Below are 21,658 nucleotides of genomic sequence, written 5' to 3'. Positions count from 1 at the left end.
GAGCCCCAGCCCGCAGGTGACACCCACACTTTACACGGGACGTCATTGAGGGTCACCCGCACGTCCTCCTCAGAGCCTGTGTCCAGGTGGGTGCCACTGATGGTCAGCGTGGTGCCGCCTGCCTGTGGCCCCTGCTTTGGCTCCACGCTGAGGGGCTGGGGCTGCTGGAAGAGCAACAGATCCACTCGGATCAGGGCTGGGGCGCTGGAGCCTCGACCCCACCCCACCCCACCCCACATCAACACGCGACCCTCAATGGTCGAGAGGCCAGGCCCTTACCTGGTAGGTGAACTGGACATGGGGTGGTGAATGACCCAGCTTCCCACTGACGTCCACCACGACGCCCCCTGTGATGGGCCCCGTGGCGGCCTCTACAGCACACACGATCCTGGGTGATTCACAGACAGGGTGGGACACTGCGCTGTGGGTGTGCAAGCCCTGGGCACCTGCACACGCCTGCATCCCGTCCTCCTTCTTCGCCCACCCGGGTCACCTGGCCCCCCCAGCCCAGCCAATGGAGCCCAGGCTTCAGGCTGTCCACTCACCGGGTGGACACGGAATAGCGCTCCGGCTCAAAGACGCAGTTCTGGCCCGCCACGGTCACCCTCTGGACGTCCTCTGCTCTGACCCCCAAATTGGACCCAAGGATGGTGATTCGGATGCCCCCACCCAGCGGGCCCGTCTCAGGGTGGATCTGGAATTGGCAGAGCCCAGCTGACCCAGCAGCTCGGGCAGGCGGGGGTGTGCGGGGGCAGCGGGCAGACCGGAGACCCTCCCCGCCAGGCAGGCACAAGGACTCACCCTGGTGATGACGGGCGCTGGGCACTCGGAGGTGCTGTTGCTGCACAGAGCCTCGTACACACACCTGCCCTGCCCGGCACACCACACACACTTGTACTCGGGGTTAGCCGCCAGGCACAGGCTGCAGTCACCACGGCCAAAGGAGCAGTTGTAGAGGGTAACTGTGGAGGAAGAAGCCAGTGGTCAGCGGGGCCACCCTGCTTCCTGCTCCCCACCCAGCCCCAGCTGCCCACCCCACCCACCTTGGAGCTTGCTGTCAACATTCTGGCCGTAGGACTTGACGTACAGGTGTAAAGGCAGTGTCTCGTCGGCATCATGGGACAGCTAGGGGGACACGCAGGGACACACTGTACTCCTTGCTCCCATCCCCGGTTTGTTCCATGGGGTCTCCCAGAGCCGAGGGGCAGCAGGGGGAGGCCTCCAGGTGGCAGGAAGCTGGAGCCTCAGACATACAAAGGATCACTTTGATTCCAGGCAGGTGGCAGGACACACAGACATTCCAAGGCCCCCCCGCTGCATCCCCTACCCCGCCCCCAAGGCCTTCCTTGGGATCCAGCAGCCTGGCCGGCCTGCCCTGGGAGCCGCACCTTTGGGGTCCGAAAGAAGAAGGTTCCCGGTTCCTGCGTGCTCACTGGCTCCTCAAACTTGAGTAGGTCGCTGCCCACGTGCAAAGAGGAGCCCTACAAGGCAGTGTGGTCAGGACGGCACAGCCAGGCCTCCCACCCTGCCCTCCCCGAACCCTCTCTGTGCCCCACACCCATCAGTCGGGCCCTCCCATCCCAACTGACCACCCAGCCCTCCCAGACAGACCCACCTTGGTCAACCCCAGAGCACGGCCCTGCTCCCGCCTCACCAAGTGGCGTCCCAGCTGCCCAGCACTCCACACCCAAACGCTCGTCTCCTGCTCTCTACCTATGTTCTCCAGGCCCATTCAGGCTCTCTGCTGCCTTCTGTCCCCAAATACACATGGAGCACCTCCCTCATGTGCTGGGTCCCGAGCCAGGGAAGCTCGAATGCGCACCAGGCACTTGGACTTTGGTGTTGCAGGAAAATGGCTCTGAACGAGCCACTTGGACACTGCACCAGCCCCATGGCCCCTGCTGGACCCCCAGGCATTTCCTCACTGGGCAGGCCCTGCCCCCAGGTCAGCACCCCACAAGCCCCTGCCACCTTCACTGTGTCCAGGTTCTTCCCCTGGAAGGTTACATCGGTCTCGTGGTTCATGGGGATGACCAGCGGGCTGGGGTTCAGGAACTGGGGGCAGTTGTCCTCCTGGAGAGAAGAAGGCTGGTGAAGGGCTGCCTGGCCATGGCCAAGTAGCCCAGCTCCGGCAGGATGCTCACGGCCCCTCACCATGTGGGCACGGACAATGCCATCCTCAGGGTTGGGGGAGGCCTCCCGACACTCATGGTAGCGCAGGTCCCACTGGCAGGTCCAGCGGTTGCTCGCGCAGGAGATGCACCTGGGGGAGAGGGTGGTGAGGAGCGCGGGGCCCACGGTGGGGAATGGGCAACGGGCACACTGGGCCAGCGAGACACTCACGGCAGGTTCTCCGCCAGGCTCATGGCCTCCCGGCAGTCGTAGAAGGGGTACAGATGGGAAGTGAGGAAGATGCTGCCACGTCTGAAGAGGAGCTGGATGTTCACAGCCACGTGGTCTGCAGACAGGAGATCGGGACGGCCTCAGGCAGGGGCCTCAGCACACAGGGCCGGCCTGGTGCGGACAGGCCAGGCGGGCGGGCACCGGGCCTCTGCAGCCAAACCCTCGCCCCATCATAGCTCCCACGGGCCCAGGGTGGAACCCTAGTCTGTGACTTGCACCGGGCTCAGCTGGGCCTGCCAGCGCGATCAGATCTCGGCTCCAGTGCCGGCTCCCAGCTCTGGGCTCCTGGACCCTCTCTCTGTCCCTACAGGCACTGAGGGTTGTGGTTCCTCAGCACCTGGGGCAGAGCACCTGCCAGGCCCCTGCTGCACCAGCAAGCCCTCCTCCACTGGCGACACTCAGAGCCCCACCCGTCTCAAGCTGGATGGGGCTGGGGAGGCGTGAGGGGCTTCAGCATGGACAGCAAAGCCCAAAGCCAGGCAGCTCCCTGGTGCCAACAGTACACGGCCCCCACACCCGCGGCTCAGGGATTCCAGAACCAGAACCGCTTGTGGGCCTCCATCTCGATCCACCCAGGCAGGTGCTCTCTCCACCTCAGCCTGCACCCCTGGGACCGTAGGTGCCCACCCAGCAGCTGCACGGGGGCCTCACCCTGGCCGGGCGGCGTGTTAGGGATGGTACGTGGGGAGTTGCAGATGACGGCGTCCCCCTCCACGCGGGCAGGGTGTGCTGGCGAGTCACCGAAGTGGCATAGCAGTTGGTCTTCGCTGCTCAGGGCTGGGAGGGGACTGACGGTCAGCTGCACCTGGGGAAGGGTGTGCGGCTCACACCAGGACCTCTCTGTGCAGGACACCTACCAGCTGTCCTGCTCTCCCCTTGGAAAAGGCTCCATCACACTGAGAACAGGCCCCTGTGTGGGCACCCCAGCAACTCCTAGAATGGGGCCCCCCCCCAGGTCACAAGGGCCAGGGGAACCCAACAAAGGAAAGGCTCCCTGTCCTCAGGCTCGGGGCCCAGAGCCCAGGCCAGAGAGGGAGAGAGAATAAGCCAAGGTTCTCCTTGACAACCCAACAGCCCCAGGCCAGCAGGAGCCCCACCCCTGCCCAACCCCCAGCCCCTGCCCACCCCCACCACGCACCTCCCCCTGGGCCCGTCGGCTCATGTTCTGTGGCTGGGCCCCGGTGATGGCTACACAGGACTCGTCACGGCTCCACAGCCAGTGGCCGCTCTCCTCAGCCCGTGAGCACTCGGCCCTCCTGGTGCATCTACAGGGGCAGGGGGTGGCCTCAGTCCTGGCACCAGTCAGCCATACCCCCAGGCCCCCCAGGGCAGGGCTGAGACCCCTGGAGTCCCAGGCACTCACCGTCCCTCAACGACGCACCAGCCGCAGTAGGGGTCCTGGGAGCTGCGGCACTGTTCGCAGGTTGGATAACTCAGACAGTCCTGCACGGGGAACCGGAAAACCTGAGAGCAACAGGACAGTGAGCGGGACGACGGCAGCCACGAGGACCTGCCTCTCGGGCCCCGGACATTCCTGGGGTCACGGGCTTGATCCCACCTTTCCCTCTGAGCCTTAAAAGCCTGACCCCCACACAAGACCAGCTTGGTGAGGGTCCAGCAGCAGTTGCCCTCCAGGCTCTGAATGGGCCTGCCCTGTGGCCACGGCTGGCCTGGGATAATGTGGGGTCCCAGGAAACCACGGGGGTCCCGGCTGTGGTGCCTCCCCGCGCCAGCTCAGGCCCTTCAACCCCCCTCCCCGAGACAGGCACCTGGCCGACCTGGATACTCCCAAGGCCACCTTGAAGGGCTCTTCTACCAGCCCCCCCATAAACTGGGGGGCCCCTGTCAGAATGGAACGGGGGCAGGGCCACAGACAAAAACCGTTTCAGACACAAGGAAGGCGCTAGAGAGACACGGGGTCAAATGCCGCCGGGAAGTCTTCCCATCCCCCCCACACCCTTCCAGGCCGCTCACAGTGACCTGGACCACCAAGGCCCCTTCTCCAGGGGCTCCACAGGCCCACCTTGTCCTGGGTCATGGCGTAAAGACTGGCCAGATCCGGGGACAGCACCAGGTCCCGCTTGATTCTCTTGTTGATCTCCACGAGGATGGAGCCGTACTCCGCGGAGCTGCCATCCGGGGCAAGGTACACCTGCAGGTGTGAGGGCAGGTGCATGAGACAGGGGTCTTGCGCAGACGGCCCCCTGGGAGCCGCCCTACCCCAGCCCCAGGCCTTACCTTGAGGACCCGGCCATCTGAGGTGCCCAGGAAGGCAACAGTGTGGCCATTCTCAGCGGTCACCACCACAGCTGTCAGGTTCAGGCCTCCACGCTGCAGCATGGCCGTAGCTGTGAGTCCGTCTCTGCTGCCCAGCGGGTAAGGCAGGTGCTCAGAGCCGCACGGGAAGCTCTCACTGGCGCCCTGCGGACCATGGTGTTGTCAGCTCTGGGTACAGATCCCCTTGCTCTGGATGCCCTCCCCACGAGGGCCCCTGGCACTTGTGGTCCCCACACACGTCCCCAGGACCAAGGGTCCGTGGAATCAGGGACCCCGCCCAAGTAAGCACTGCTGCACGGCCAATGCCCAGCACGGGCCTGGCACTGATCAGACACCTGGAAGAAGCAGTGCCCGACACGGTGACCCCTCACACACACACCCTCTCCCTGGGCCCCATAAGCTGGGGGGTCAGGGACACACCCGCAAGCAGCAGCAACATGCAGACCCACACAGACGCAGGCGGGCCCGGCTTGTGGGAGAAGGTGCTGAGGCCACATACCAGCCCGTGGCCGCCACACTGGATCTCGCCGTGGAAGGGCTTATAGAAGGTGTCGCGGCCCGCCTCCCGGGTGCCCGTGTAGCAGGCATTGCGGTTGGCCTCCATCTTGGCATGGACCTCGTCCAGCGGGAACAGGCAGAGGCCCGCACGGGGTCCCCCACCGCTCCGGCCATCCCTGCTGAAGACAGCGTACAGCACCCGGCTGGTGCTCAGCACAGCCAGAGAGGCTGCCAAGCAGGTGCCGAAGGCAGGGGTCTGGGGGTCACTGGGGTCGAGGCACTCCAGGTCCATCTCCAGGTAGGAGTAATAGAAGGGGTCTTGCTTGCACATGCGAGCCAGGAGCGTGCGGTTACGGGGCGGGTGCTTGTCCTGCTGGTTGAAGACGAAGAAAACGTAGAGGCCATCCTCAAAGGCAGCCACGAACTGCTGTGTGTTGGTGGACAGGTATCCGGCCTTGTAGGTGGCGTGGTCCGTGTAGGCCTCGAAGGCCTCCCTGCCCTCGGCCCGGTCCAGCAGGCGGGTGCTCACGATGATGCCGTTGTCATGGGGCCCATTGCCTTTGCCCACAAACAGAACCCTTTCGCCACCAGGGCTCGTGGCGCTCACCAGCCCCACCGTGGTCACACTCTCATCATTGCTGGCCACAAAGGACTTCTCGCCGCTACCGTCCTCATAGAAGAGGCGGGTGGAGATGTTGCTCAGAGCGCGCAAGGCACAGATGCCCTTGAAGAGGCTGCCGCACTCGACGAGGCGCTTCCCGGGCGGGTCGAGCAGCAGGAGCTGGTTGGTGTTGTCCGTCTGCACGGCCTCGTGGCACTGGCTTGCCTCAATGGGCGGCGTGCACTTCTTGTTGTCCAGGGCTGGGCCCGTGACCGCCTGCTGCCCCAGCTGCAGGTCAGCAGTCAGCTGGTAGAGTGCATTCACAGCCCCCAGGTACACCATGCCCGATGCCTCGTCCACAACCAGGTGGTTCAGCTCGGTGTCGCTGCGGAAGATGTCCAGCTTTCGGGGCCGCAGGCCTGCACCTGTGCCCGCCAGGCCCAAGAGGGTCAGGGCCCAGAGCTGCAGAGCCATCGCCCCTGGCACCCTGTGGGAAGAAAGAAGGGTCAGGGGAGTCCCAGCTTGGAGGAGCCTCCGTGCAGAGGAAGCACTCCCTCCAGGGCCTCTCCAGACCCTGCCCAAAAAATGAGAACACAGGCCAGCGAGGGTCAGGGCCGTGCAGGACACACCAGGAGTGCCCGGCCCCCCTGTCCTCCTCTCCAAGGAGACTGACTCCCAGCCCTTCTCAAGAAGTGCAACCTATAACCAACCTACTGACCAGGGTCAAAGCACCTGCAGGCCCACCTCCAAGGCAGTGGAGTGCCGCCTCTACATAGTCTCCCAGGTACTCACGCACGTGCCCTCCCCACACCTTGTGACCCCAGGGCTCCATAAGCCCTGGAGCACAAGCCCAGGCTGACAGGGCACCTGGACATGCAAACCACACACGTGACTCTCTGCACATGGTGCACTCTCCCAGGAGACACAGAGGAAACCAATGGAAAGGAGGAACCAACGGTGTGGATTAGTGAAGGCGCACACGCTTTTTTCTTTTTAAAGTAATCTCTACATCCAACATGGGGCTTAACTCAACCCTGAGATCAAGAGTTGTACTCTTCCGCCACGTGCCCCCGGCACACATTTATTTATATTTGCCCACCAGAGCCACCCGGACCTCAGCTCAGCCCTGCCTCCCCATCCACCTCCCTGGGCCTCCAGGCTCCCTCCCCCTGGTGAACCAGCAGAGGAACCCACAACAATCTGTCCACCCTGCCTATGCGCTCCCCACGGTGGACACTCAGGTGTAGGCACGCAGGAAGCAGGACCCTGGGAAGAATTTCCAGAATCCGCCAGCTCTCCGAGAAGGGGAGAGCCTGGAGTCTACAGTGAGTGTGCTGCCTGCAGGGCTGGGGCAGGCCCAGCCGGTGTGCAGGTGTCTGTCTGACCACATGTTCCTGCACATATGCAGGCCCATGCATGTGTCCACGTGTACAAGGGATGAGCTGCTAAAGCCAGGGTGAGATAAAGTGTCCCCAGATGAGAGGACCCAGAGCATATGTGGTTCTCCCTCCCCAACTCAGGGACACAGAGATCTCGGAGAAACTCAGGCAGGGCCATTCTGCCTCTAGGCCTCTTCCATCTTGGGGCCGTCCCAAACCCCCCACCTTGGGTGACCTGCTCTGTCTTGGTCAGAACCCCCTGTACGATCCTCTCCCCACAAAGTGCCCTCTCCAGATGCGTGCATGAGTGCTCACCCTTGCATGCACTGTAATCTGCCTGAGTCTGGCATGACATTTAGGGCAGTCCTGCATTACCCTATGCCTGAGTGGTGCCAGACCCGGATGGCAGAAGGGAATGAGGGGCCCAGGCTGCACTTGGAGAGGAGCTGGTTCACCCTTTGTGGCCTCCTTAAACACCACCTCCCTGGATAGGCTCTTATTCCCCCAAGAAACAATTTCTTTTCTACTACCCTGTCCACACCCTGACTTGCCCCGTGCCCTGTCCATCTCTTCCAGGAAGGCAGAAAAGCATCTGAGGAGACATTTCTTTGGAGCACTGGCTTTGGGCAAAGCTGTGTTTTCTGGAATGCATTGGCTTTTTCTCATGGAACCTGTGATTCTTCCATCAAGTGGACTTCCTTCTTTGCTTGGGCCCCAGGCTGTGGCTGTTCTCCCCCCGCCCCCCCCGCATCCCTCTGTTCCAAGTATCCACAACCTTCCTCAAACCTGAAGAAGTATAACCAAGAAGCAACCAACTGACAAAGCCCTCTCTACCTCAGAATCACTGCAGGGCCCCTGCTGTCCCTGCAGGGAACCCCCCCCCTTGTACTGGAGTGCAGAATTCTTGCCTGGCCCCTGGTGACCTCCCATGCCCTCCTCACCAACCACTGGAAAAGGGGCCACCCACAGGTTACCTGGAACGTGTCCAGAAGGGGAGACGACAGGGACCTGGTAAGGAGCCCCTGGCTGCCTGGGGCAGAAGACTGGGCAGTACCAGGGTGAAGTGAAGGTGGCCCAAGGCAGGGCAGCAGGAGGAGAGCCAGGGTGACCCCTCATCGGGGTCACCAGGTTGGGGAGATAGTCACGGCTTTCGTCAGGGATAGGAAGATTTCACAAGCCCTTCAGGGAATCCCACTGAACGGTAGGGGTCCCTACCTCCCCAGACCCCTCTCTGGGGGAGAGGCGAGCACAGTCTGGGAGATCCCCAGGCGTGGAGCTGGGCTGTCCCTGACTTTGAGAGTGCGCAGAACCAGGCGCACCAGGCCCTGGCCGCCCTGGCCGCTCGGGTGCCCGCGGGTACAGTCCCTCCCCTGTCCCTCCCCGGGAAGGAAAGCGCCCAAGGACCCGCCCCCTCGCCCTTCCCCCCCTCCCTTAGCGCAGCATCAGGGCCCAAAGTCCACTCTGTGGCGCCAGCGAGGGTGAAGGGGGTGGGGGCGTGGGCCTCCCGGCCCCTCCGCCTCCTGCCCAGGCTGGCCCTCCCCCACCCAGCCGCGCTTACCCGCGTCGCCGCCGCGACCCCGGCCCCTGTCGGCTCCCACTGGCCTGCTGGAGCTCGGAATGAATGGAATGTTCCCGGGGCCCAGGGAGGGAGTGCAGGCGGGCGGGGACGGGGCGCGGGGGCGGGGCCGGAGCCCAGGCCACCCCAGCAGCAGGGGCCGGCCGGGTGGATCACCCCACGTGAACCCAAGGAGCCCAGGGCCCCTCTGCTGGTCTGTAAGCGGGGCCAGGACGCGAAGACATAGCTGACCAACTTGAGGAAGTCTTGGGGCACTCCTGTTCTGAAAAAGCTTGTCCTGGACCCTCCCTCAGCCTCCTCCTCTGCCCCAGAGCCCCCCAGGTCTTACACCGTAACTGCCCAACCAATACTGGGTATGTCATCAGGGAGAGCTGGGACCAGATCCTGCCGCGGGCATTAAAGCTGGTCCAGATACTGTGCTGTTCACCACCCACGCTACTGCCCCAGGATCCCTCTGGGTGGCGAGCAGAGTGAGACTTAAATCCCAGTGTCCAAACTCACCCCCCACCCAGGCTGAGCCCAAGTCATCCAGGGTGGCAGGAGAGACTTGGGTCACACTCCAGAGGCAGCAGCTCCCGCCACCCCACTTCCTGGATAAACAAAGCCTCAGGTGACCTTCCTGGCCAGGTCCGGGAGCAAAGGGTGACCCACCTGACCGGGGAGCTCAAGCCACTGTGCGGGAGGCGCCAGGCACAGCCAGCAAAGCTTCCTGCCGCTAGTGTCCCTAGCATTCCTGGAACGGGCGCTTCCTGTTTTGAAGGCAGCCCCAGGACCCCTGGCTCACCGGGGCTGGCGGGGATTTCCTCAAGGGCATCAGACGGCCTTCTTCCTGGCTGAAGTCCGGAGGTGCACTTCCAAAAAGTTGCACAAACTCCGGCCTGTTGCTGGCCCAGAAAATGTCTGGACAGGCACTCCTCCCCCAAGCCCAAATTCCAGTCCTTGTGCTCCAGAAGCCAGCTCTCCTGCCAGTCTCACTGTAGAGCCCACCCTCCCAAGGAAAGCTTGGTCTCAGAGAACTGGGGGCAGGGGTGGGGGCACTGGCTGGGAGTGGCCCCTATGGGCAGGACACTTGTTTTTTGTTTTTTTTAAGAGTTATTTATTTGAGAGAGCGAGAGAGCACACACTTGGGGGGGTGGGCAGAGGGAGAGGGAGAATCTCAAGCCGACTCTGTCGACTCTGCACTGAGCACAGAGCCTGACACAGGGCTCAATCTCACGACCCTGAGATCATGACCTGAGCCGAAATCAAGTCGGAGGCTTAATCAACTGAGCCACCCAGGCGTCCCAGGGCACTTGGGTTTGTGCACACTGGGCCCAGCCAGACCAGAGCCTCAAGGTCACCACCCACAGCCAGTGGAAGGCTCTAGCCTCACTGTGTGGCCATAGCCCCCCACTGCCTTCCCCAGGTGGGGCCCAGCCTCCACTCACCGAGGCTCCAGTCGTCCCGCTCAGTCTCTGCTCTGGGCCAGCATCAAGATTCTCTAGGAAGCAAAGGAGCAACAGTGGTCTGACCACAAGCCTGGCCTGCCTCCCCATCTCCTCTGCTCCATATGGTGGGGGGGGGGGGCAGCAGCTCAAGAGATCTCATCTGGCCTTTGCCACTGGAGCAGGAAACCCCCAACCTCCTCTGCCTCCTCCACCCTGCTCCCAGCACAGCCCCTCCCTCAGACACCAGCCTCCAGGTCCCTTAGCCCAGCACCCCAACGCACACACACCCACTTGGTCTTTCCAGAATACAAGCCTGACACATCCCTCTCTCTGCTCAAAAAGGCCTGGGGAAAAACAGGGCAGGGAACAGCTCCCTTTCACTATTAAGTCTGCTGGTACCAGCTACTTTTTTTAAACTAGGTACATATATTTGATTAAAATATAAATTGCTTTCTGAAAAATAAGCATACCCCTGACCCCCAAATTCTACTTACTAGCTGTGTGACCTTGGGCAAGTTACTTCTCTTTGCCTCACTTCCCCATCTGTAAAATGGAGATAGTCATAGTGAACTCCCCCCAGGAGTTTGTAAGGACTAAATGATTCATTCAAGAAAGCCTGTTACACTGTAGCAGTCAGTAAAACTTGCTATTGTATCCTATCATCTGCCATAAATATCCATGTATATCCAGGGGGGAGCCTGTCCAAGGATACTTCTTGGCATGGTTTATCATGATGAAAATGTAGCAACTACCCAGCCTCCAACCAGAGCTCCGCCCCCCCCCAAAAAAACCAACCAGGCCCACCCGGGGGGTGGTCTGTGCTGAGTCCACAGAGCCTAGACATGTCAGGGGCCGCCATGGTACCGGAGCCCATGTGTCTCCATGGGCGTGTATGTGGACATCAGTTTAATTGCTGAGAAGTTCTAGAAGCTTTCTTTCAAACTGAAAATGTTGGTAAAGCCTGGGGGCAGGGAGGAGGGGACTGGGATAGCAAAATAACTTCATTTACCAATTTTTGAAAAATTTTTACAGGGATAGATTCACATATTGTCTAAATAAAAAGGGGTATATATCTAATGATGATTGCCTCCCCCTAGCCCACTCCCTCCAGCTCCACTCTGCTTTAGGATATGGCTTTCTGGACTCAACCATCTTTCCTGGCCAATCCAGCCGCTCCCCACATCCAAGGTTCAGCCACTCCTGCTCCCCCCTTTGGCTCCCAGACTGGCTGCCCCCCACCCCTCACCACTGTGCCTCCAACACCTCCACAAGGCCCAGGCCATTCCCCACCCCCATCCCACAGTGTCCTATGCAGCACACTCTAACATGCATTCCTGGAGAGCAAGACCCAGGGCAGAACCTATGGCAGATCCAAGGGACAGGGGCAAGGAGGGCAGGGCAGTGTGCACTTGAGCACAGGCCGAGGGGCTCAAGGCTCTGGGTGCAGGGATGAGGGGTGTCCTTTTGCCACAGGCACTGAATGCAGCCTTTGTGAAAGGGGCAAAGGGCCACTCCACAGGCAAATTCAGGGCGCAAACCACTGGGCGTCGGTATGATGCAGTCTCTTGAGAAAGCAGGGGCTAGCTTGGCCTGGAGGCGGTGGCCGTCACAGGTGCAAACTGCACTGGGGTCCACAGCACACGGACTGAACAGTTCATGCAAAACTCCCACCTGAAGGGACAGCATGCCGGCCTCCGTGTGCCCCTATGCCTGATGCCTCAACCTCCTCCATCTAGCCTCTGAACTTCACCCCAGGGCATACCTGAGTCCTCAGCCCCCAGACGGGGGCAGGGGGGAGAGAACGTGCGCGCTCTGAACTTCAACCTGGGGCATGCCTAGGAATCCCCAGCCCCCAGACAGGGTGGTGTTTCTGTGTGTTTCTGTCTGCTGTAGGCAAAGCCAAGAGAGGCTGGCCTCTTCCAAGGGACACCTTTTTCCTGAGCCTACACACACTCCTCCACCCAGCCCCCACAGGCACACAACCCCCTCCAGGGACCTATCCTGACTGACCCACTGAGCATGCTGGGTCCTACTCTCAGACCCTCCCAGAGGCAGCCCACTGATTTCTTCTCCCAACATCAGGCTCCTCCAGCCAAAACTTCCTGCAGAATGAAACCTGGACCTCTCCCTTCTTCAGCCACCAAGTCCTGGGGCCTTTCCTAAATCAAGGATGCCTCTCTCAACCACCCAATCCTGCCCCCAGCTTCTCCCAGCTAGTCCACCCTTCCCCCAACAGCCAGCCTTTCTTGCCTCAGGAAGGCCACTCTTCTGTGCAACCACAGGCCACTGAGGCCATGGCTAGCCCGCCACCCCCCAGTCACACACACCCAACACTGCCACACGGAAGAGCCTCAAGGGCACAACTCTGGAGCCAGACTTTTGTCTTTTGTTTTTGTTTAAAATATTTTATTTTTAAGTTATCTCTACACCCAGCCTGGGGCTCGAACTCACAACCCTGAGATCAGGAGTCGCACACTCCACTGACTGAACCAGCTGGGCGCCCCTGGAGCCAGACTTCTGGATTCAAACGCCAGCTCTCTGTCGATTTCTATCTTGGTGATGTGGGTTATTTACAAAGCTACACCGGGCCTCAGTTCTCCATGTAAAATGGGGGTAACCACAAAATCGATCTCAGTGAACTGCCATGAAGTGTAAGCAAATCCATGTGCGGAGGTCCTATGGCTGTGCCTACAGTGGGGGCGGTACTCCGGGTGACTGACGTCTCAGCTTTGCTCTCCCCCACACCTTGCCCAGAAAACTACCCATCCCTCAGAATCTCGAGATACCCACCCTGACCTGGCCCTGTAGGATGGTCACTCATCCTCCTCGGTCTACGGCCTTCACTGACGGGCCTGCCACGCGCACACCTGAACACAGGAGCTGGCCGGTGGGCACTTGCGGGCCTGAGCCCAGTGAACCAGGAAGCTGATGGCATCACAAATGGAGGGGCTGAACACACAGGTGACCCTGCAGCTGATCCCCAAGCCTCACACATGGCGCTATTCCCTGCCCCAGCCACAGCGCGGATGGGAGACAGGCCTCTTCTCCACCAGAGCGGGAAGCAGTAAGAGTCTCTTGCCAGATGGGTCCCTGTGGTTCCCCGCAGGTTCCGTCTTCCTCTTAAGTCACAGACAACGGGCCCCTTGCATGGGCAGGTTCTGCACCCCCCACCCCAAAAAAGGTGAACAGAAGGCCCCTAAACGGGAAGGGCAGAGTCCTCACTCCAGACCAGGCTCCAGGGCTGGGGCTCGTCAGTTTCCCCCTCCGCAGCCCTCAGCCCCACCTGAGGGAAGGCTCTGCCCCGGGTGCCAGCGAGAGTCCGGGTTCTTTCCAGGCTACTGTTCTAGTCAACACAGACTGAGCCATTTCTTAACGCTGAAATCAAAACAATACACAGCACCCAGGCCTAGTGGAGGTGGGGACCAGCTTGGGGGCTGTCCCTCGCCAGGCCAGCCGGCTTGTGGGCTCCGCAAAGGGACCCGGATGGGGCTGGGATAGGACCAGGAGGACAGAAGAGGTGCCCAGAGACCGAGATGAGGGCTCAGGCACAGGCAGACACAGAGAAAGGGACGCGGGGGGGGGGGGGGGGAGCGGTTCAGGGCCAGGTGAGGACAGATACAGCCCACTGCCCCCCCCCAATCGTGGGGGTGCCCTGGCACCGTGTGGAGGGCCTTAGGAACCCCCAGTCGGGCGGGGAGCCAGCCTCCCGGCGGCAAGGCGCCACGTGAGAAGCCAGGGAGTCGCCCCTCCCCCGCCCGGCAGCTGGCAGCCAGGGGACCAGGCCTCAACTCTCCCGACGAAAATGCAAATCTGCAATTAGCGGGGAGCGTTAAACAAATCAGAGGAAACAAAACGGGCCGAAACGCCGGCGATTTTGCCTGCAAATCCGAGCCTCGGCTGTTTTCAAAACAAGCGTGAGGGAGGGGCGCGGATGGGGTGGGGGTGAGTACCTGCCCGGGAGGGGGGGACGCCCAGCGCGCCCCCCCCCCCCGGAACCTCCGGGGTCCTGCGCGCCCTGCCCCGTTCGCCGGGTGCCCTGGGTCAGAGGTCGGCTGGGGGGGTGGGGGGATGGGGAACCGCCCTGGCCGCGTCCCCGCCGGGCTCCCCGGAGCGCGCGGCACGGTCACCTGGGAACGGCCCCGCGTCCCGCGCGCACCCTCGGAGGGGAGCACGTGGGCGGTGCGCGAGCCTCACCCAGGACCCCAAAACGCGCCGGCGGGTCGGACAATGACCGCGGCGGCGGTCACGTGGGCAAGGGGAGCCGCCGCCGCGGAGCGCTCACCTGGTGTCTGGCTCAGCCCAGCGCACGACCGGCCATTACCTGCCTTAGTCCTCCTGGCCCAGTGGGTCAGTCCCAGGACTCGGCCTCCTCCTTCGCTGCCAGCCCGTCACCCACCACCTTGGCCCTAGCAGCAGCCTGCATGACCCCGACCCGGGCGAAGACTGAACTCTCCCGGCACAGGCACCTAGGGCAGGGGTGGGGCGTGGTGGGGCGGGGCGGGGCTCTAGGGACAGATTGACGTCGTAGCCTGAGACTTGCGTCAGCGCCAGCAGAGCCTCCCACAGGACCCCCTCTCCACCAGCCCTGGCTCCTGGGGCCAGGTTCCTCCTACCTGCCTGGACTGCGGGCCGACTGTCCATCCCCAGCCTGGGTTGGGGGGAGTGCCCAGCCTCCTGAAGTCTGGACTCTGGGTCTCAGGCTTAAGTCACCCGTAGCTGGTGGCAGTGAGGAAGTCACGGGCCCGAGACCCAAGGCTAAGGAGAATGTGCCCAGGGAAACCCCAGCCTGTTCTGCTCCCATCTCCCACCCACCAGCCTCCCACCCAGGCTTCTGGTGCTCCTTACCCCTGAGAGCATCCAGGTGACCGCTCAGCAACTCTGTCTGAGGCCTGAGGACACTGTGACCAGGGTTATCGCATCCAGCCCTGGCCCTCAGGCGTCTCATGAGCTTGCTCATCAAAGCCTGGGTGTGTGTCCTCCAGCCCCTCCCTGTCTGTCCCTCGTGGCTGTCCATGAACACTGGGATCCCCGTGCTGTCGGCAAGCTGGCAGCTCTCCTGTGCCACTCACTGCAGCCTAACACTGTGGCCAGGTGGCTCAGAAAAACCCGAGAACACAGTTTCAGGAAATGATACTGTGTGGACCCTTCCTGCAGGCAGTAGTCCCCAGCCTCCTTGGCCTCCCAGGCCCTTGGGACATAGGTGGGATTTGTTCGGTTCTGATGCCTCCCTCCTGAGTCCCAGGCACCATGTCCCATCTGGACATGCTTAGGCCCTTCTGGGGTCGCCCCGGGTCCCTCCTCTGCACAGCAGTCCTTGGATCAAAACACTCCACAGCTCAACACTCTCCACTGACAGCCCTGTCTCCCCAGGGAAGCCCAGGCTGGGGCCCGCTGACCCGTCCCATCTGCTCGGCCCAGAGCCCCTGACAGCTTCCTGTGTGCACTGAACTGTGGTGTGCTGGGGACCCGGGAACACGTCTCCTCCCCTGGCTCGCACAGTGGCCTCAGTCAATACTTAACAGCCGGTGGGATGGGCCTGGCCTGTAGGCACGTGTGGACATCCTCCTGAGATAACCTCACCAGTGCGTAGCCTATGGTCGGACTGAGAGACAGAAAGAGAGGTCGAGAGATGGGGAGGGGCCAGATTAAAGGCTGGGGCCGGCTGGGGGTCGGACACTGCGGGGCGCCCAGAGCACAGATGTCTCCAGCCACCACCCAGGTAAGAAGAGCAGTTCGGACAGCTTTGCAGACACAGAGGGGCTCCATGTGAGTAGCCCCCACATCCGAGCTGGAAGAGGCTGAGGGCAGTCTCACGGGCATTTGGGCCTCAATGACAGGCGGGAGCCACTGGTCCCAAGGTTTGGCCTCCTGGCCTGCCTGCCTGCCCCGCCTTTGAGCTGCTCCCACTCATTTCCCCTCTGCAGGCCCACCTCCCAGCTGACTGGATGCTGCAGCCCAGGGCAGCCTGTGGCTGGCCCAGGACCAGCCCCCACCCAGAGCCCCGTTCGTGGGCCATGTGCGGGAGGCGGGAGTGGGCGTGGGGGGCGGACGGGTGAGGGCCCGAGTGAGTGAGAAGCAAGCAAGGCCTATAATCTCCCCATCAGTCTGTCAGCGCCTCGGCGGTCACCCCAGCCCCGCCTCCTCGATCACTACCGAACCCCACAATTAGCCTGGGGCACTGTGCCAAGCCGGCAAACCAGCCACAACTCACACACGTGACCACACATGTGCAGGCACAAACGTCTGTGATGCCAGTGAAGGACCCTGCCAACAGGGGTCCCTTCCGCAACATCCAGCGAGTGTCCCCAGGACAAACAGCCCATGGAAGTTCCCCAGACTCAGGCTCTTGGGCTGTGAGAGGCTGTGTGTGGGAGGAGTCTTGGAGGGCCCCAGCACTGGGGTAGCCCAGGCTGCCCAGAGGGGCCAAGAGGGCTGGCAGAGCTGTGCAGGCCTGGAGTTGGCCTGGAGAGTGGGACCATGGGCGGGAAGGGTGGAGGCAGGGCCATCTACGCAGGTGCAGGGAAAGGCTCCAGGCTGTCGCCTGCCATTCAAGTGTCCTGTCTAGGCAAGGTTGAGGGCCTGGCAAGGTGCACTGTGCTTGTGGTGCTGGGCAGGGTCTGGGGGCCAGGCTAAAGGTGGGGCAGCAGGCAGAACCCCACAATAGCAAATAGTCAAGGGTTTGGGGAGGGCAGAGGGACTAGGAATCCCCAGTAAGGAAATGCCCCAGCTCAGAGCAAGGCAGGGTGGTGTGATGCAGGTGCTGGGGAGGCAACAAGCTGGGCTGGATGGCTCAGGGAGGAGGTGGGGGCTGGCCTCCCCGGGACGCACCCAGGAAGGAGGCCCAGCTGCCTGCGGCCAAGCCCAGCCCCTTCGGCTCAGCAACGTGCTGAGCCTGTGGTCAGACCAGGAGCCACCTCCAGGAAGCACTGCTGGCCCAGCCCCCCTCCTTCTCCTTGGCCTCCAATCCCCAATCCTGACACCCTCTCCTGGTTCCTGAGGTCCCTCTGGGTGGCTCCCAAATCAGTCCTGATGCCAAGAGGGGGATGAGGAGGCCAGCCCTCAAGTCTCCTGGCCCCTGTGGGGAGCACCTCCAAGAGGAGAGCAGATGGACCACGCTGGATCCCTTCCCACCCACCACCCACCCTCACTCACCCCTGCCAACTCGCTCTGCTTGACTTAAAATGGCTTCTCCTACTTGCTGGGCAGGAGAGGGGTTGCCACCACCTTCTCCACAGAAGGCCTCACCTCAAGCAGTGTCCTATGCCCTGGCGCTCCTCCAAAGTGGGTCTCCAGCTCTGAAAACACCCTGGAATGGGGGTGGGGGTCTAGAATCCACCTCTCTATAGCTGGGCCCCCATTCCACCCAGGTCACCCCATCCCACCAAGCTGCCACCCCACGGCCTCTGAACCACAAGTGCTACAGGCCCCCTTGGACCCCCAGACAGAGCCATGCCGCCTGATCTATCGGGGCTGCTCCCAGGCCCCTGCCTGGCACCCCTCCTCCCAGCACAAGGACCTGGCCGAGAAGAGCACCCTCTGTCCCTGTCCCACATGCTGCCTGCTGGGGCCTCTCGGGATGGCCTCTGCCTCCAGCAGCCAGCTTGGGGCCCAGTGGTGTGCTGGGAGGGGGTCCAGTGGCATCCCGCAAGGCCCCACCCAACACATGGCCCGTGGCCTGCACAGGGGGCATGCTGGCTCAGGGGACAAGACCAGAGCAGAGGGCCAGTCAGAATGGCCTTGGGGGCAGACGCCCCTGCCCGGATGCTCTGTGAATACAGGTGGCATCCTGAAAGACTACCATCAAACCTTTTTCTCCTTCTCGCTTTTCCTGAAAAGGGGACCCAGCTGGGGCAGTGTTGGGCACAGAGATCTGAGCTCCCCAGTGGGCCTCTCCATCCCGAGCCTCACATGGGAACTGCTGGCCAGCTGCGCCAGAGGTGCCAGGGGGCACGGCCCCAGGGGTCTGGTCTCTGTACCAGAAAGTGACCTGTCCAGGGCAGGGCTGATGGCAGAGCTGAGGTCAGAATGCAGGCTGCACCCAAAAGGCTTCCCTCTCCCTCCCCGTGGCCCTGGGGCCAGGAGTCACCGAGCACGATGACGACAGGGGACTACCAGGCTTCAGAAGTCATGCCTCTCAGGGGCTGAGGACACGGGTGTGGGCCCCGAGCCTGGCCCTGTCTCCAGATGCCCCCGGTCCCAGCCGGGGGTGAGACCCGCACAGAGATGCCAAGCACTCGGGCGGACTAGCGCCAGCCACAGTGGGAAATGGCAGTGAGAGGCCCAGTCCCTGTGTGTGAAAGGGGAGCTGAGATGTGGGAAGGTGGGGCGGGGAGACCACAGAGAGAGACAAAGTGGGAAAGAGAAGCCCAGCTCCGGGGCCAGGCCAGCCCTGCAAGTGTCCCTCACCGCCATCCATGGCTACACCAGGCTCCCTCCAGGGGACTGGGTCCAGTCACTGTCACGAGTTTGTGAATCAACCACAGAGCAGAGGAACGAAGACCCACTCAGGTGGCCCTGCGAGCAGGACAGCAAAGGGCCAGCCCAGCCCTTCCAATGCTCTGCCGGAGGTGACCGACCAAGGCAGGGTGAGCTATGTGCTGGCCTGACCCAGGGCAGGGTTCTTGCCTGGGCAGCTGAGAGGACCGAGGTCCTCCTAGCCTTGAGGCAGAGAGAACCAGGGGCCTGTCAGGAGATGTGAAACCACGGAGGGGAAGGGTGTGTAGGGACCACAGGAGAAAGGAGAAGCTCCGCCGGCCCCTTGGAGCTGCCCCCACCCTGCCAGCCAATGACAGGCCCCTGATCCCGCCCCCTCAGCCTGTAATTTGAGTCCAAAGACAATTAGCTACAGGCTGGCCCCACCCCACCCCACAGCCCCACCCCAAACACAAACACCCATTAGGCTCTGGAGGAGGGACTCTGCCCAGCCCCCACCCTCAGCTAGAGCCTAGTCCCCAGGGAGCCCCCAAGGAAGCCGGTCCATCTCAGAAGTTATGGCCAGGGGACCACCAAAGCCCCGCCAAGTGGCCAGACCTGGGCTTGCGTTCTGGCAGGTCTGACCCGCTCACCTCCTCCCCTAGCCTTACCCGAACCTGTGTCCAAGGCAGGCTCTGGACACAGGAGTCTCCTCAACAGGGAAGAAAAGCTTATTCCCCCCACCAGCAAGGCCACAGCCTCCTGCCGGGTACCTGTTGCTGCAGCAGGGACTGAGGCAACTCACAGCAAGACAGCCCCCGGAGGCAGAGGGCACGGCTCCTGTGTGTGGCCCCACCCAGAGCAGAGAAGGGGCCACAGGGGAGGGTGCTGGCACCCACAGCCTCTCCCCACCAGTGCACCCCTGCCCACACCCAGCATCCCAGGGGGATCTTCGGCTCTGGGCCCAAGATGTGGGTCCAAGGCAGGAAACAGGATGCCATGTTCCCAGAGTGGCCTCAGTCCTGGGATGGCTCAAGTGCCTGCAACCGTGCCCTCTTGGGGAAGATGGGCATATGCCATATGGACCCCTCCCCAGGTTGCCAGCCCACCCCAGTGCCGTCCAATCCAATCTCTTCTGCTCCACTCCCCTGGGCTAGGGCCAGGGCCCTGGGTTTCCTGCACTCCGCCCAAGCTGCCGGCTCTGTGTCTCCAATGTGGTCCCCACAGGGGCTGCTGGGCACATGGCTGGCGGGCACACTCAGGCGCAGACCCAGGGAGCCCACACAGGAGAGGCAGTGTCCCAGACAGCTCCTCGCAGGGACCCACTAATGGCTTTGATCTCTTCACCTGGGGAACCCCTCACTTGTGGGCTGGACTGTCAGAGAAGGGGCTTGTGGGGGTGCAGGAAGGTGGCCTGAGGTTCGGCCTGAGAAGACCCCAGTGCCTCACCCTGAGCAATCTAAGTCACGCCCTTGCCTGCTCTCCGTCATCCCTGGGAAGCACCAGGTGTGAGTAACTCGCCAAGGTGTGTCCCTGAACCTGGCTATGGAGAGCAGCCTCAGAGGCCTTCAGGCCATAGTGCTAAGTCTTCTGGGGTTGAAGGGGTCCCCTGGCTGGGTCCCTCCCCCAAGCCCCGAGGACAGAATCTAGGGCCCCTCCAACCCTGTGGCCTTCCTTGGAGGGGCCTGGGTCCACTCCAAGCTAGCTAGCAGGGCCGGCTAAGGCAGCCTACAATCTCCAACCCAAGGGTGATGCATCCCCTCCCACCCCGCCTCCAACCGGTCTAAGCAGCCTCGGGAGGTGGTGGAGCTGCCCAGACTTGCCCGTCCCTCCCTCCTGGTGCTCTCAACCCTCAGCCCCGGAAGTGGATCCCTCTCCCAGGGCTGCAGCCTCCCCCCTTGGGTGGCTGGACACGGCTGGATAATCCAAAATAATTCCTTCTTGGCAGGCAGCCGGCGGGGGAGGGGGGACTCACATTCCAAACCCTTGTTTTTCTCAGTAACTTCCCTCCCTCCCTGGGGGGGAACCCCTGGCCAGACCTCAGGTCTCACAGAGGGGCCCACCCCATAGACCAGGGTGCGCCCCCCGCCCCACTCCGTAGGTATGCTGGGAAGAGGTGGGAGGCTCAGATCTGTGGAGCCCACCTGTCTGTCCTTATTAATCTCTGGGAATTCCTAAAAGCTGACGTGCCACAAAAAGTACCCAGCAGGCTCAGCCGGGCCTAAGCTGACCCTACCCTCCTGGGGACCCTCACCTCAGAGCAGAGGATGCCCTCTCCACTAGCTGTTCAACTCTCAGACTCTCAGATGGCAACTCCAGGCCATGCCAGCGTTAACATCTGGGCATGGGTCAAGCTGCACCCCTCCACCCTCCTGCTCCCCCACTCTCCACAGGGCCCAGCTTAAGTTAGACATGGATGAGGGAGCTCCCCGCGGCAGGCACAGGCCAGAAAACCCTCCAAGCCCTGAAATATTCCACTAGCTTTGGGGCCCAGCTTTGCCCCCAGTCCTGACCACTGCCACAGGCCACAGCGGACACAGACCCTTTCCTTCCTTTTCCAAGTTGCTGGGAAGAGAAGCTTTAGTGACGTGGCAGGAAGCTCCCGGGCTCGTGAGTTCAGGGACCCCAGAAATCTGCTAATAAGCCTGAGCACAGAGGGGTGGGAAGAGCCCAGCCAGGAGGGCTTCCTGGAGGAAGCATGCAGAGGTGTTGGGTCACAGAAGGCGAGGGGAGGGCCCAGGCACCAGGTATGTCCCCAGACCCACACAGTTCTGAGACCTGGAATCCAGGATGCCTACCTAAACACTATGCCAATTAAGCACACCAGGAACCGCCTTAGCAGGCCCTGTGGAGAAGGCAGGCCCAGGGCCACCGAGACTTAGCTGCCCTTAGTTCCACCCCGGAACCCTTGCTCCCACCTTCTACACCCAGCCAAGCAGAGACCAGGGAGATCACAGGGTGGTCCTTACAAGGAGCCCCAGCGGGTGTGCAAGGGGAGGGTTGCTAAGCCCTGACTGCAGGTCCAGCCCTCTGGGGAAGCCTGGGCTCAGCCACCCTGTAACTGCTGCCGGGCTGGGGGCAGGTG

The 21,658-nt window shown here is 62.3% G+C and overlaps 1 protein-coding gene across 6 annotated transcripts in view; it reads right to left on the bottom strand.

Moving 5' to 3' along the window:
• The window catches only part of PLXNB2 (plexin B2), a 29,449-nt gene that overhangs the window by 7,278 nt on the left and 513 nt on the right, over window positions 1-21,658 (bottom strand). The window contains exons 1-18 of one of the 6 annotated variants that reach the window (XM_027592957.1): window positions 14,444-14,618; window positions 10,656-10,704; window positions 10,162-10,214; window positions 5,180-6,266; window positions 4,642-4,824; window positions 4,427-4,555; window positions 3,767-3,867; window positions 3,542-3,668; window positions 3,055-3,208; window positions 2,344-2,458; window positions 2,155-2,263; window positions 1,972-2,073; window positions 1,389-1,481; window positions 1,044-1,125; window positions 802-962; window positions 546-694; window positions 280-388; window positions 28-164 (exon numbers count right to left, since the gene is read on the bottom strand). In XM_027592957.1, the coding sequence (XP_027448758.1) occupies window positions 28-164; window positions 280-388; window positions 546-694; window positions 802-962; window positions 1,044-1,125; window positions 1,389-1,481; window positions 1,972-2,073; window positions 2,155-2,263; window positions 2,344-2,458; window positions 3,055-3,208; window positions 3,542-3,668; window positions 3,767-3,867; window positions 4,427-4,555; window positions 4,642-4,824; window positions 5,180-6,253 (2,825 nt within the window). In that variant the 5' untranslated portion in view covers window positions 6,254-6,266; window positions 10,162-10,214; window positions 10,656-10,704; window positions 14,444-14,618. Of the gene's footprint in view, window positions 1-27; window positions 165-279; window positions 389-545; window positions 695-801; window positions 963-1,043; window positions 1,126-1,388; window positions 1,482-1,971; window positions 2,074-2,154; window positions 2,264-2,343; window positions 2,459-3,054; window positions 3,209-3,541; window positions 3,669-3,766; window positions 3,868-4,426; window positions 4,556-4,641; window positions 4,825-5,179; window positions 6,267-8,716; window positions 8,738-10,161; window positions 10,215-10,655; window positions 10,705-14,443; window positions 14,619-21,658 lie in introns of those variants that run through there. The other 5 variants (XM_027592956.1, XM_027592958.1, XM_027592960.1 and 2 more) reach the window with 5 other exon arrangements.

Source organism: Zalophus californianus, chromosome 9 (genome assembly GCF_009762305.2).
Source record: "Zalophus californianus isolate mZalCal1 chromosome 9, mZalCal1.pri.v2, whole genome shotgun sequence".
Lineage (NCBI taxonomy): Eukaryota > Metazoa > Chordata > Mammalia > Carnivora > Otariidae > Zalophus > Zalophus californianus.
Note: the sequence above shows the minus strand (reverse complement) of the source record. Positions and strands in the feature narration are given on the sequence as shown.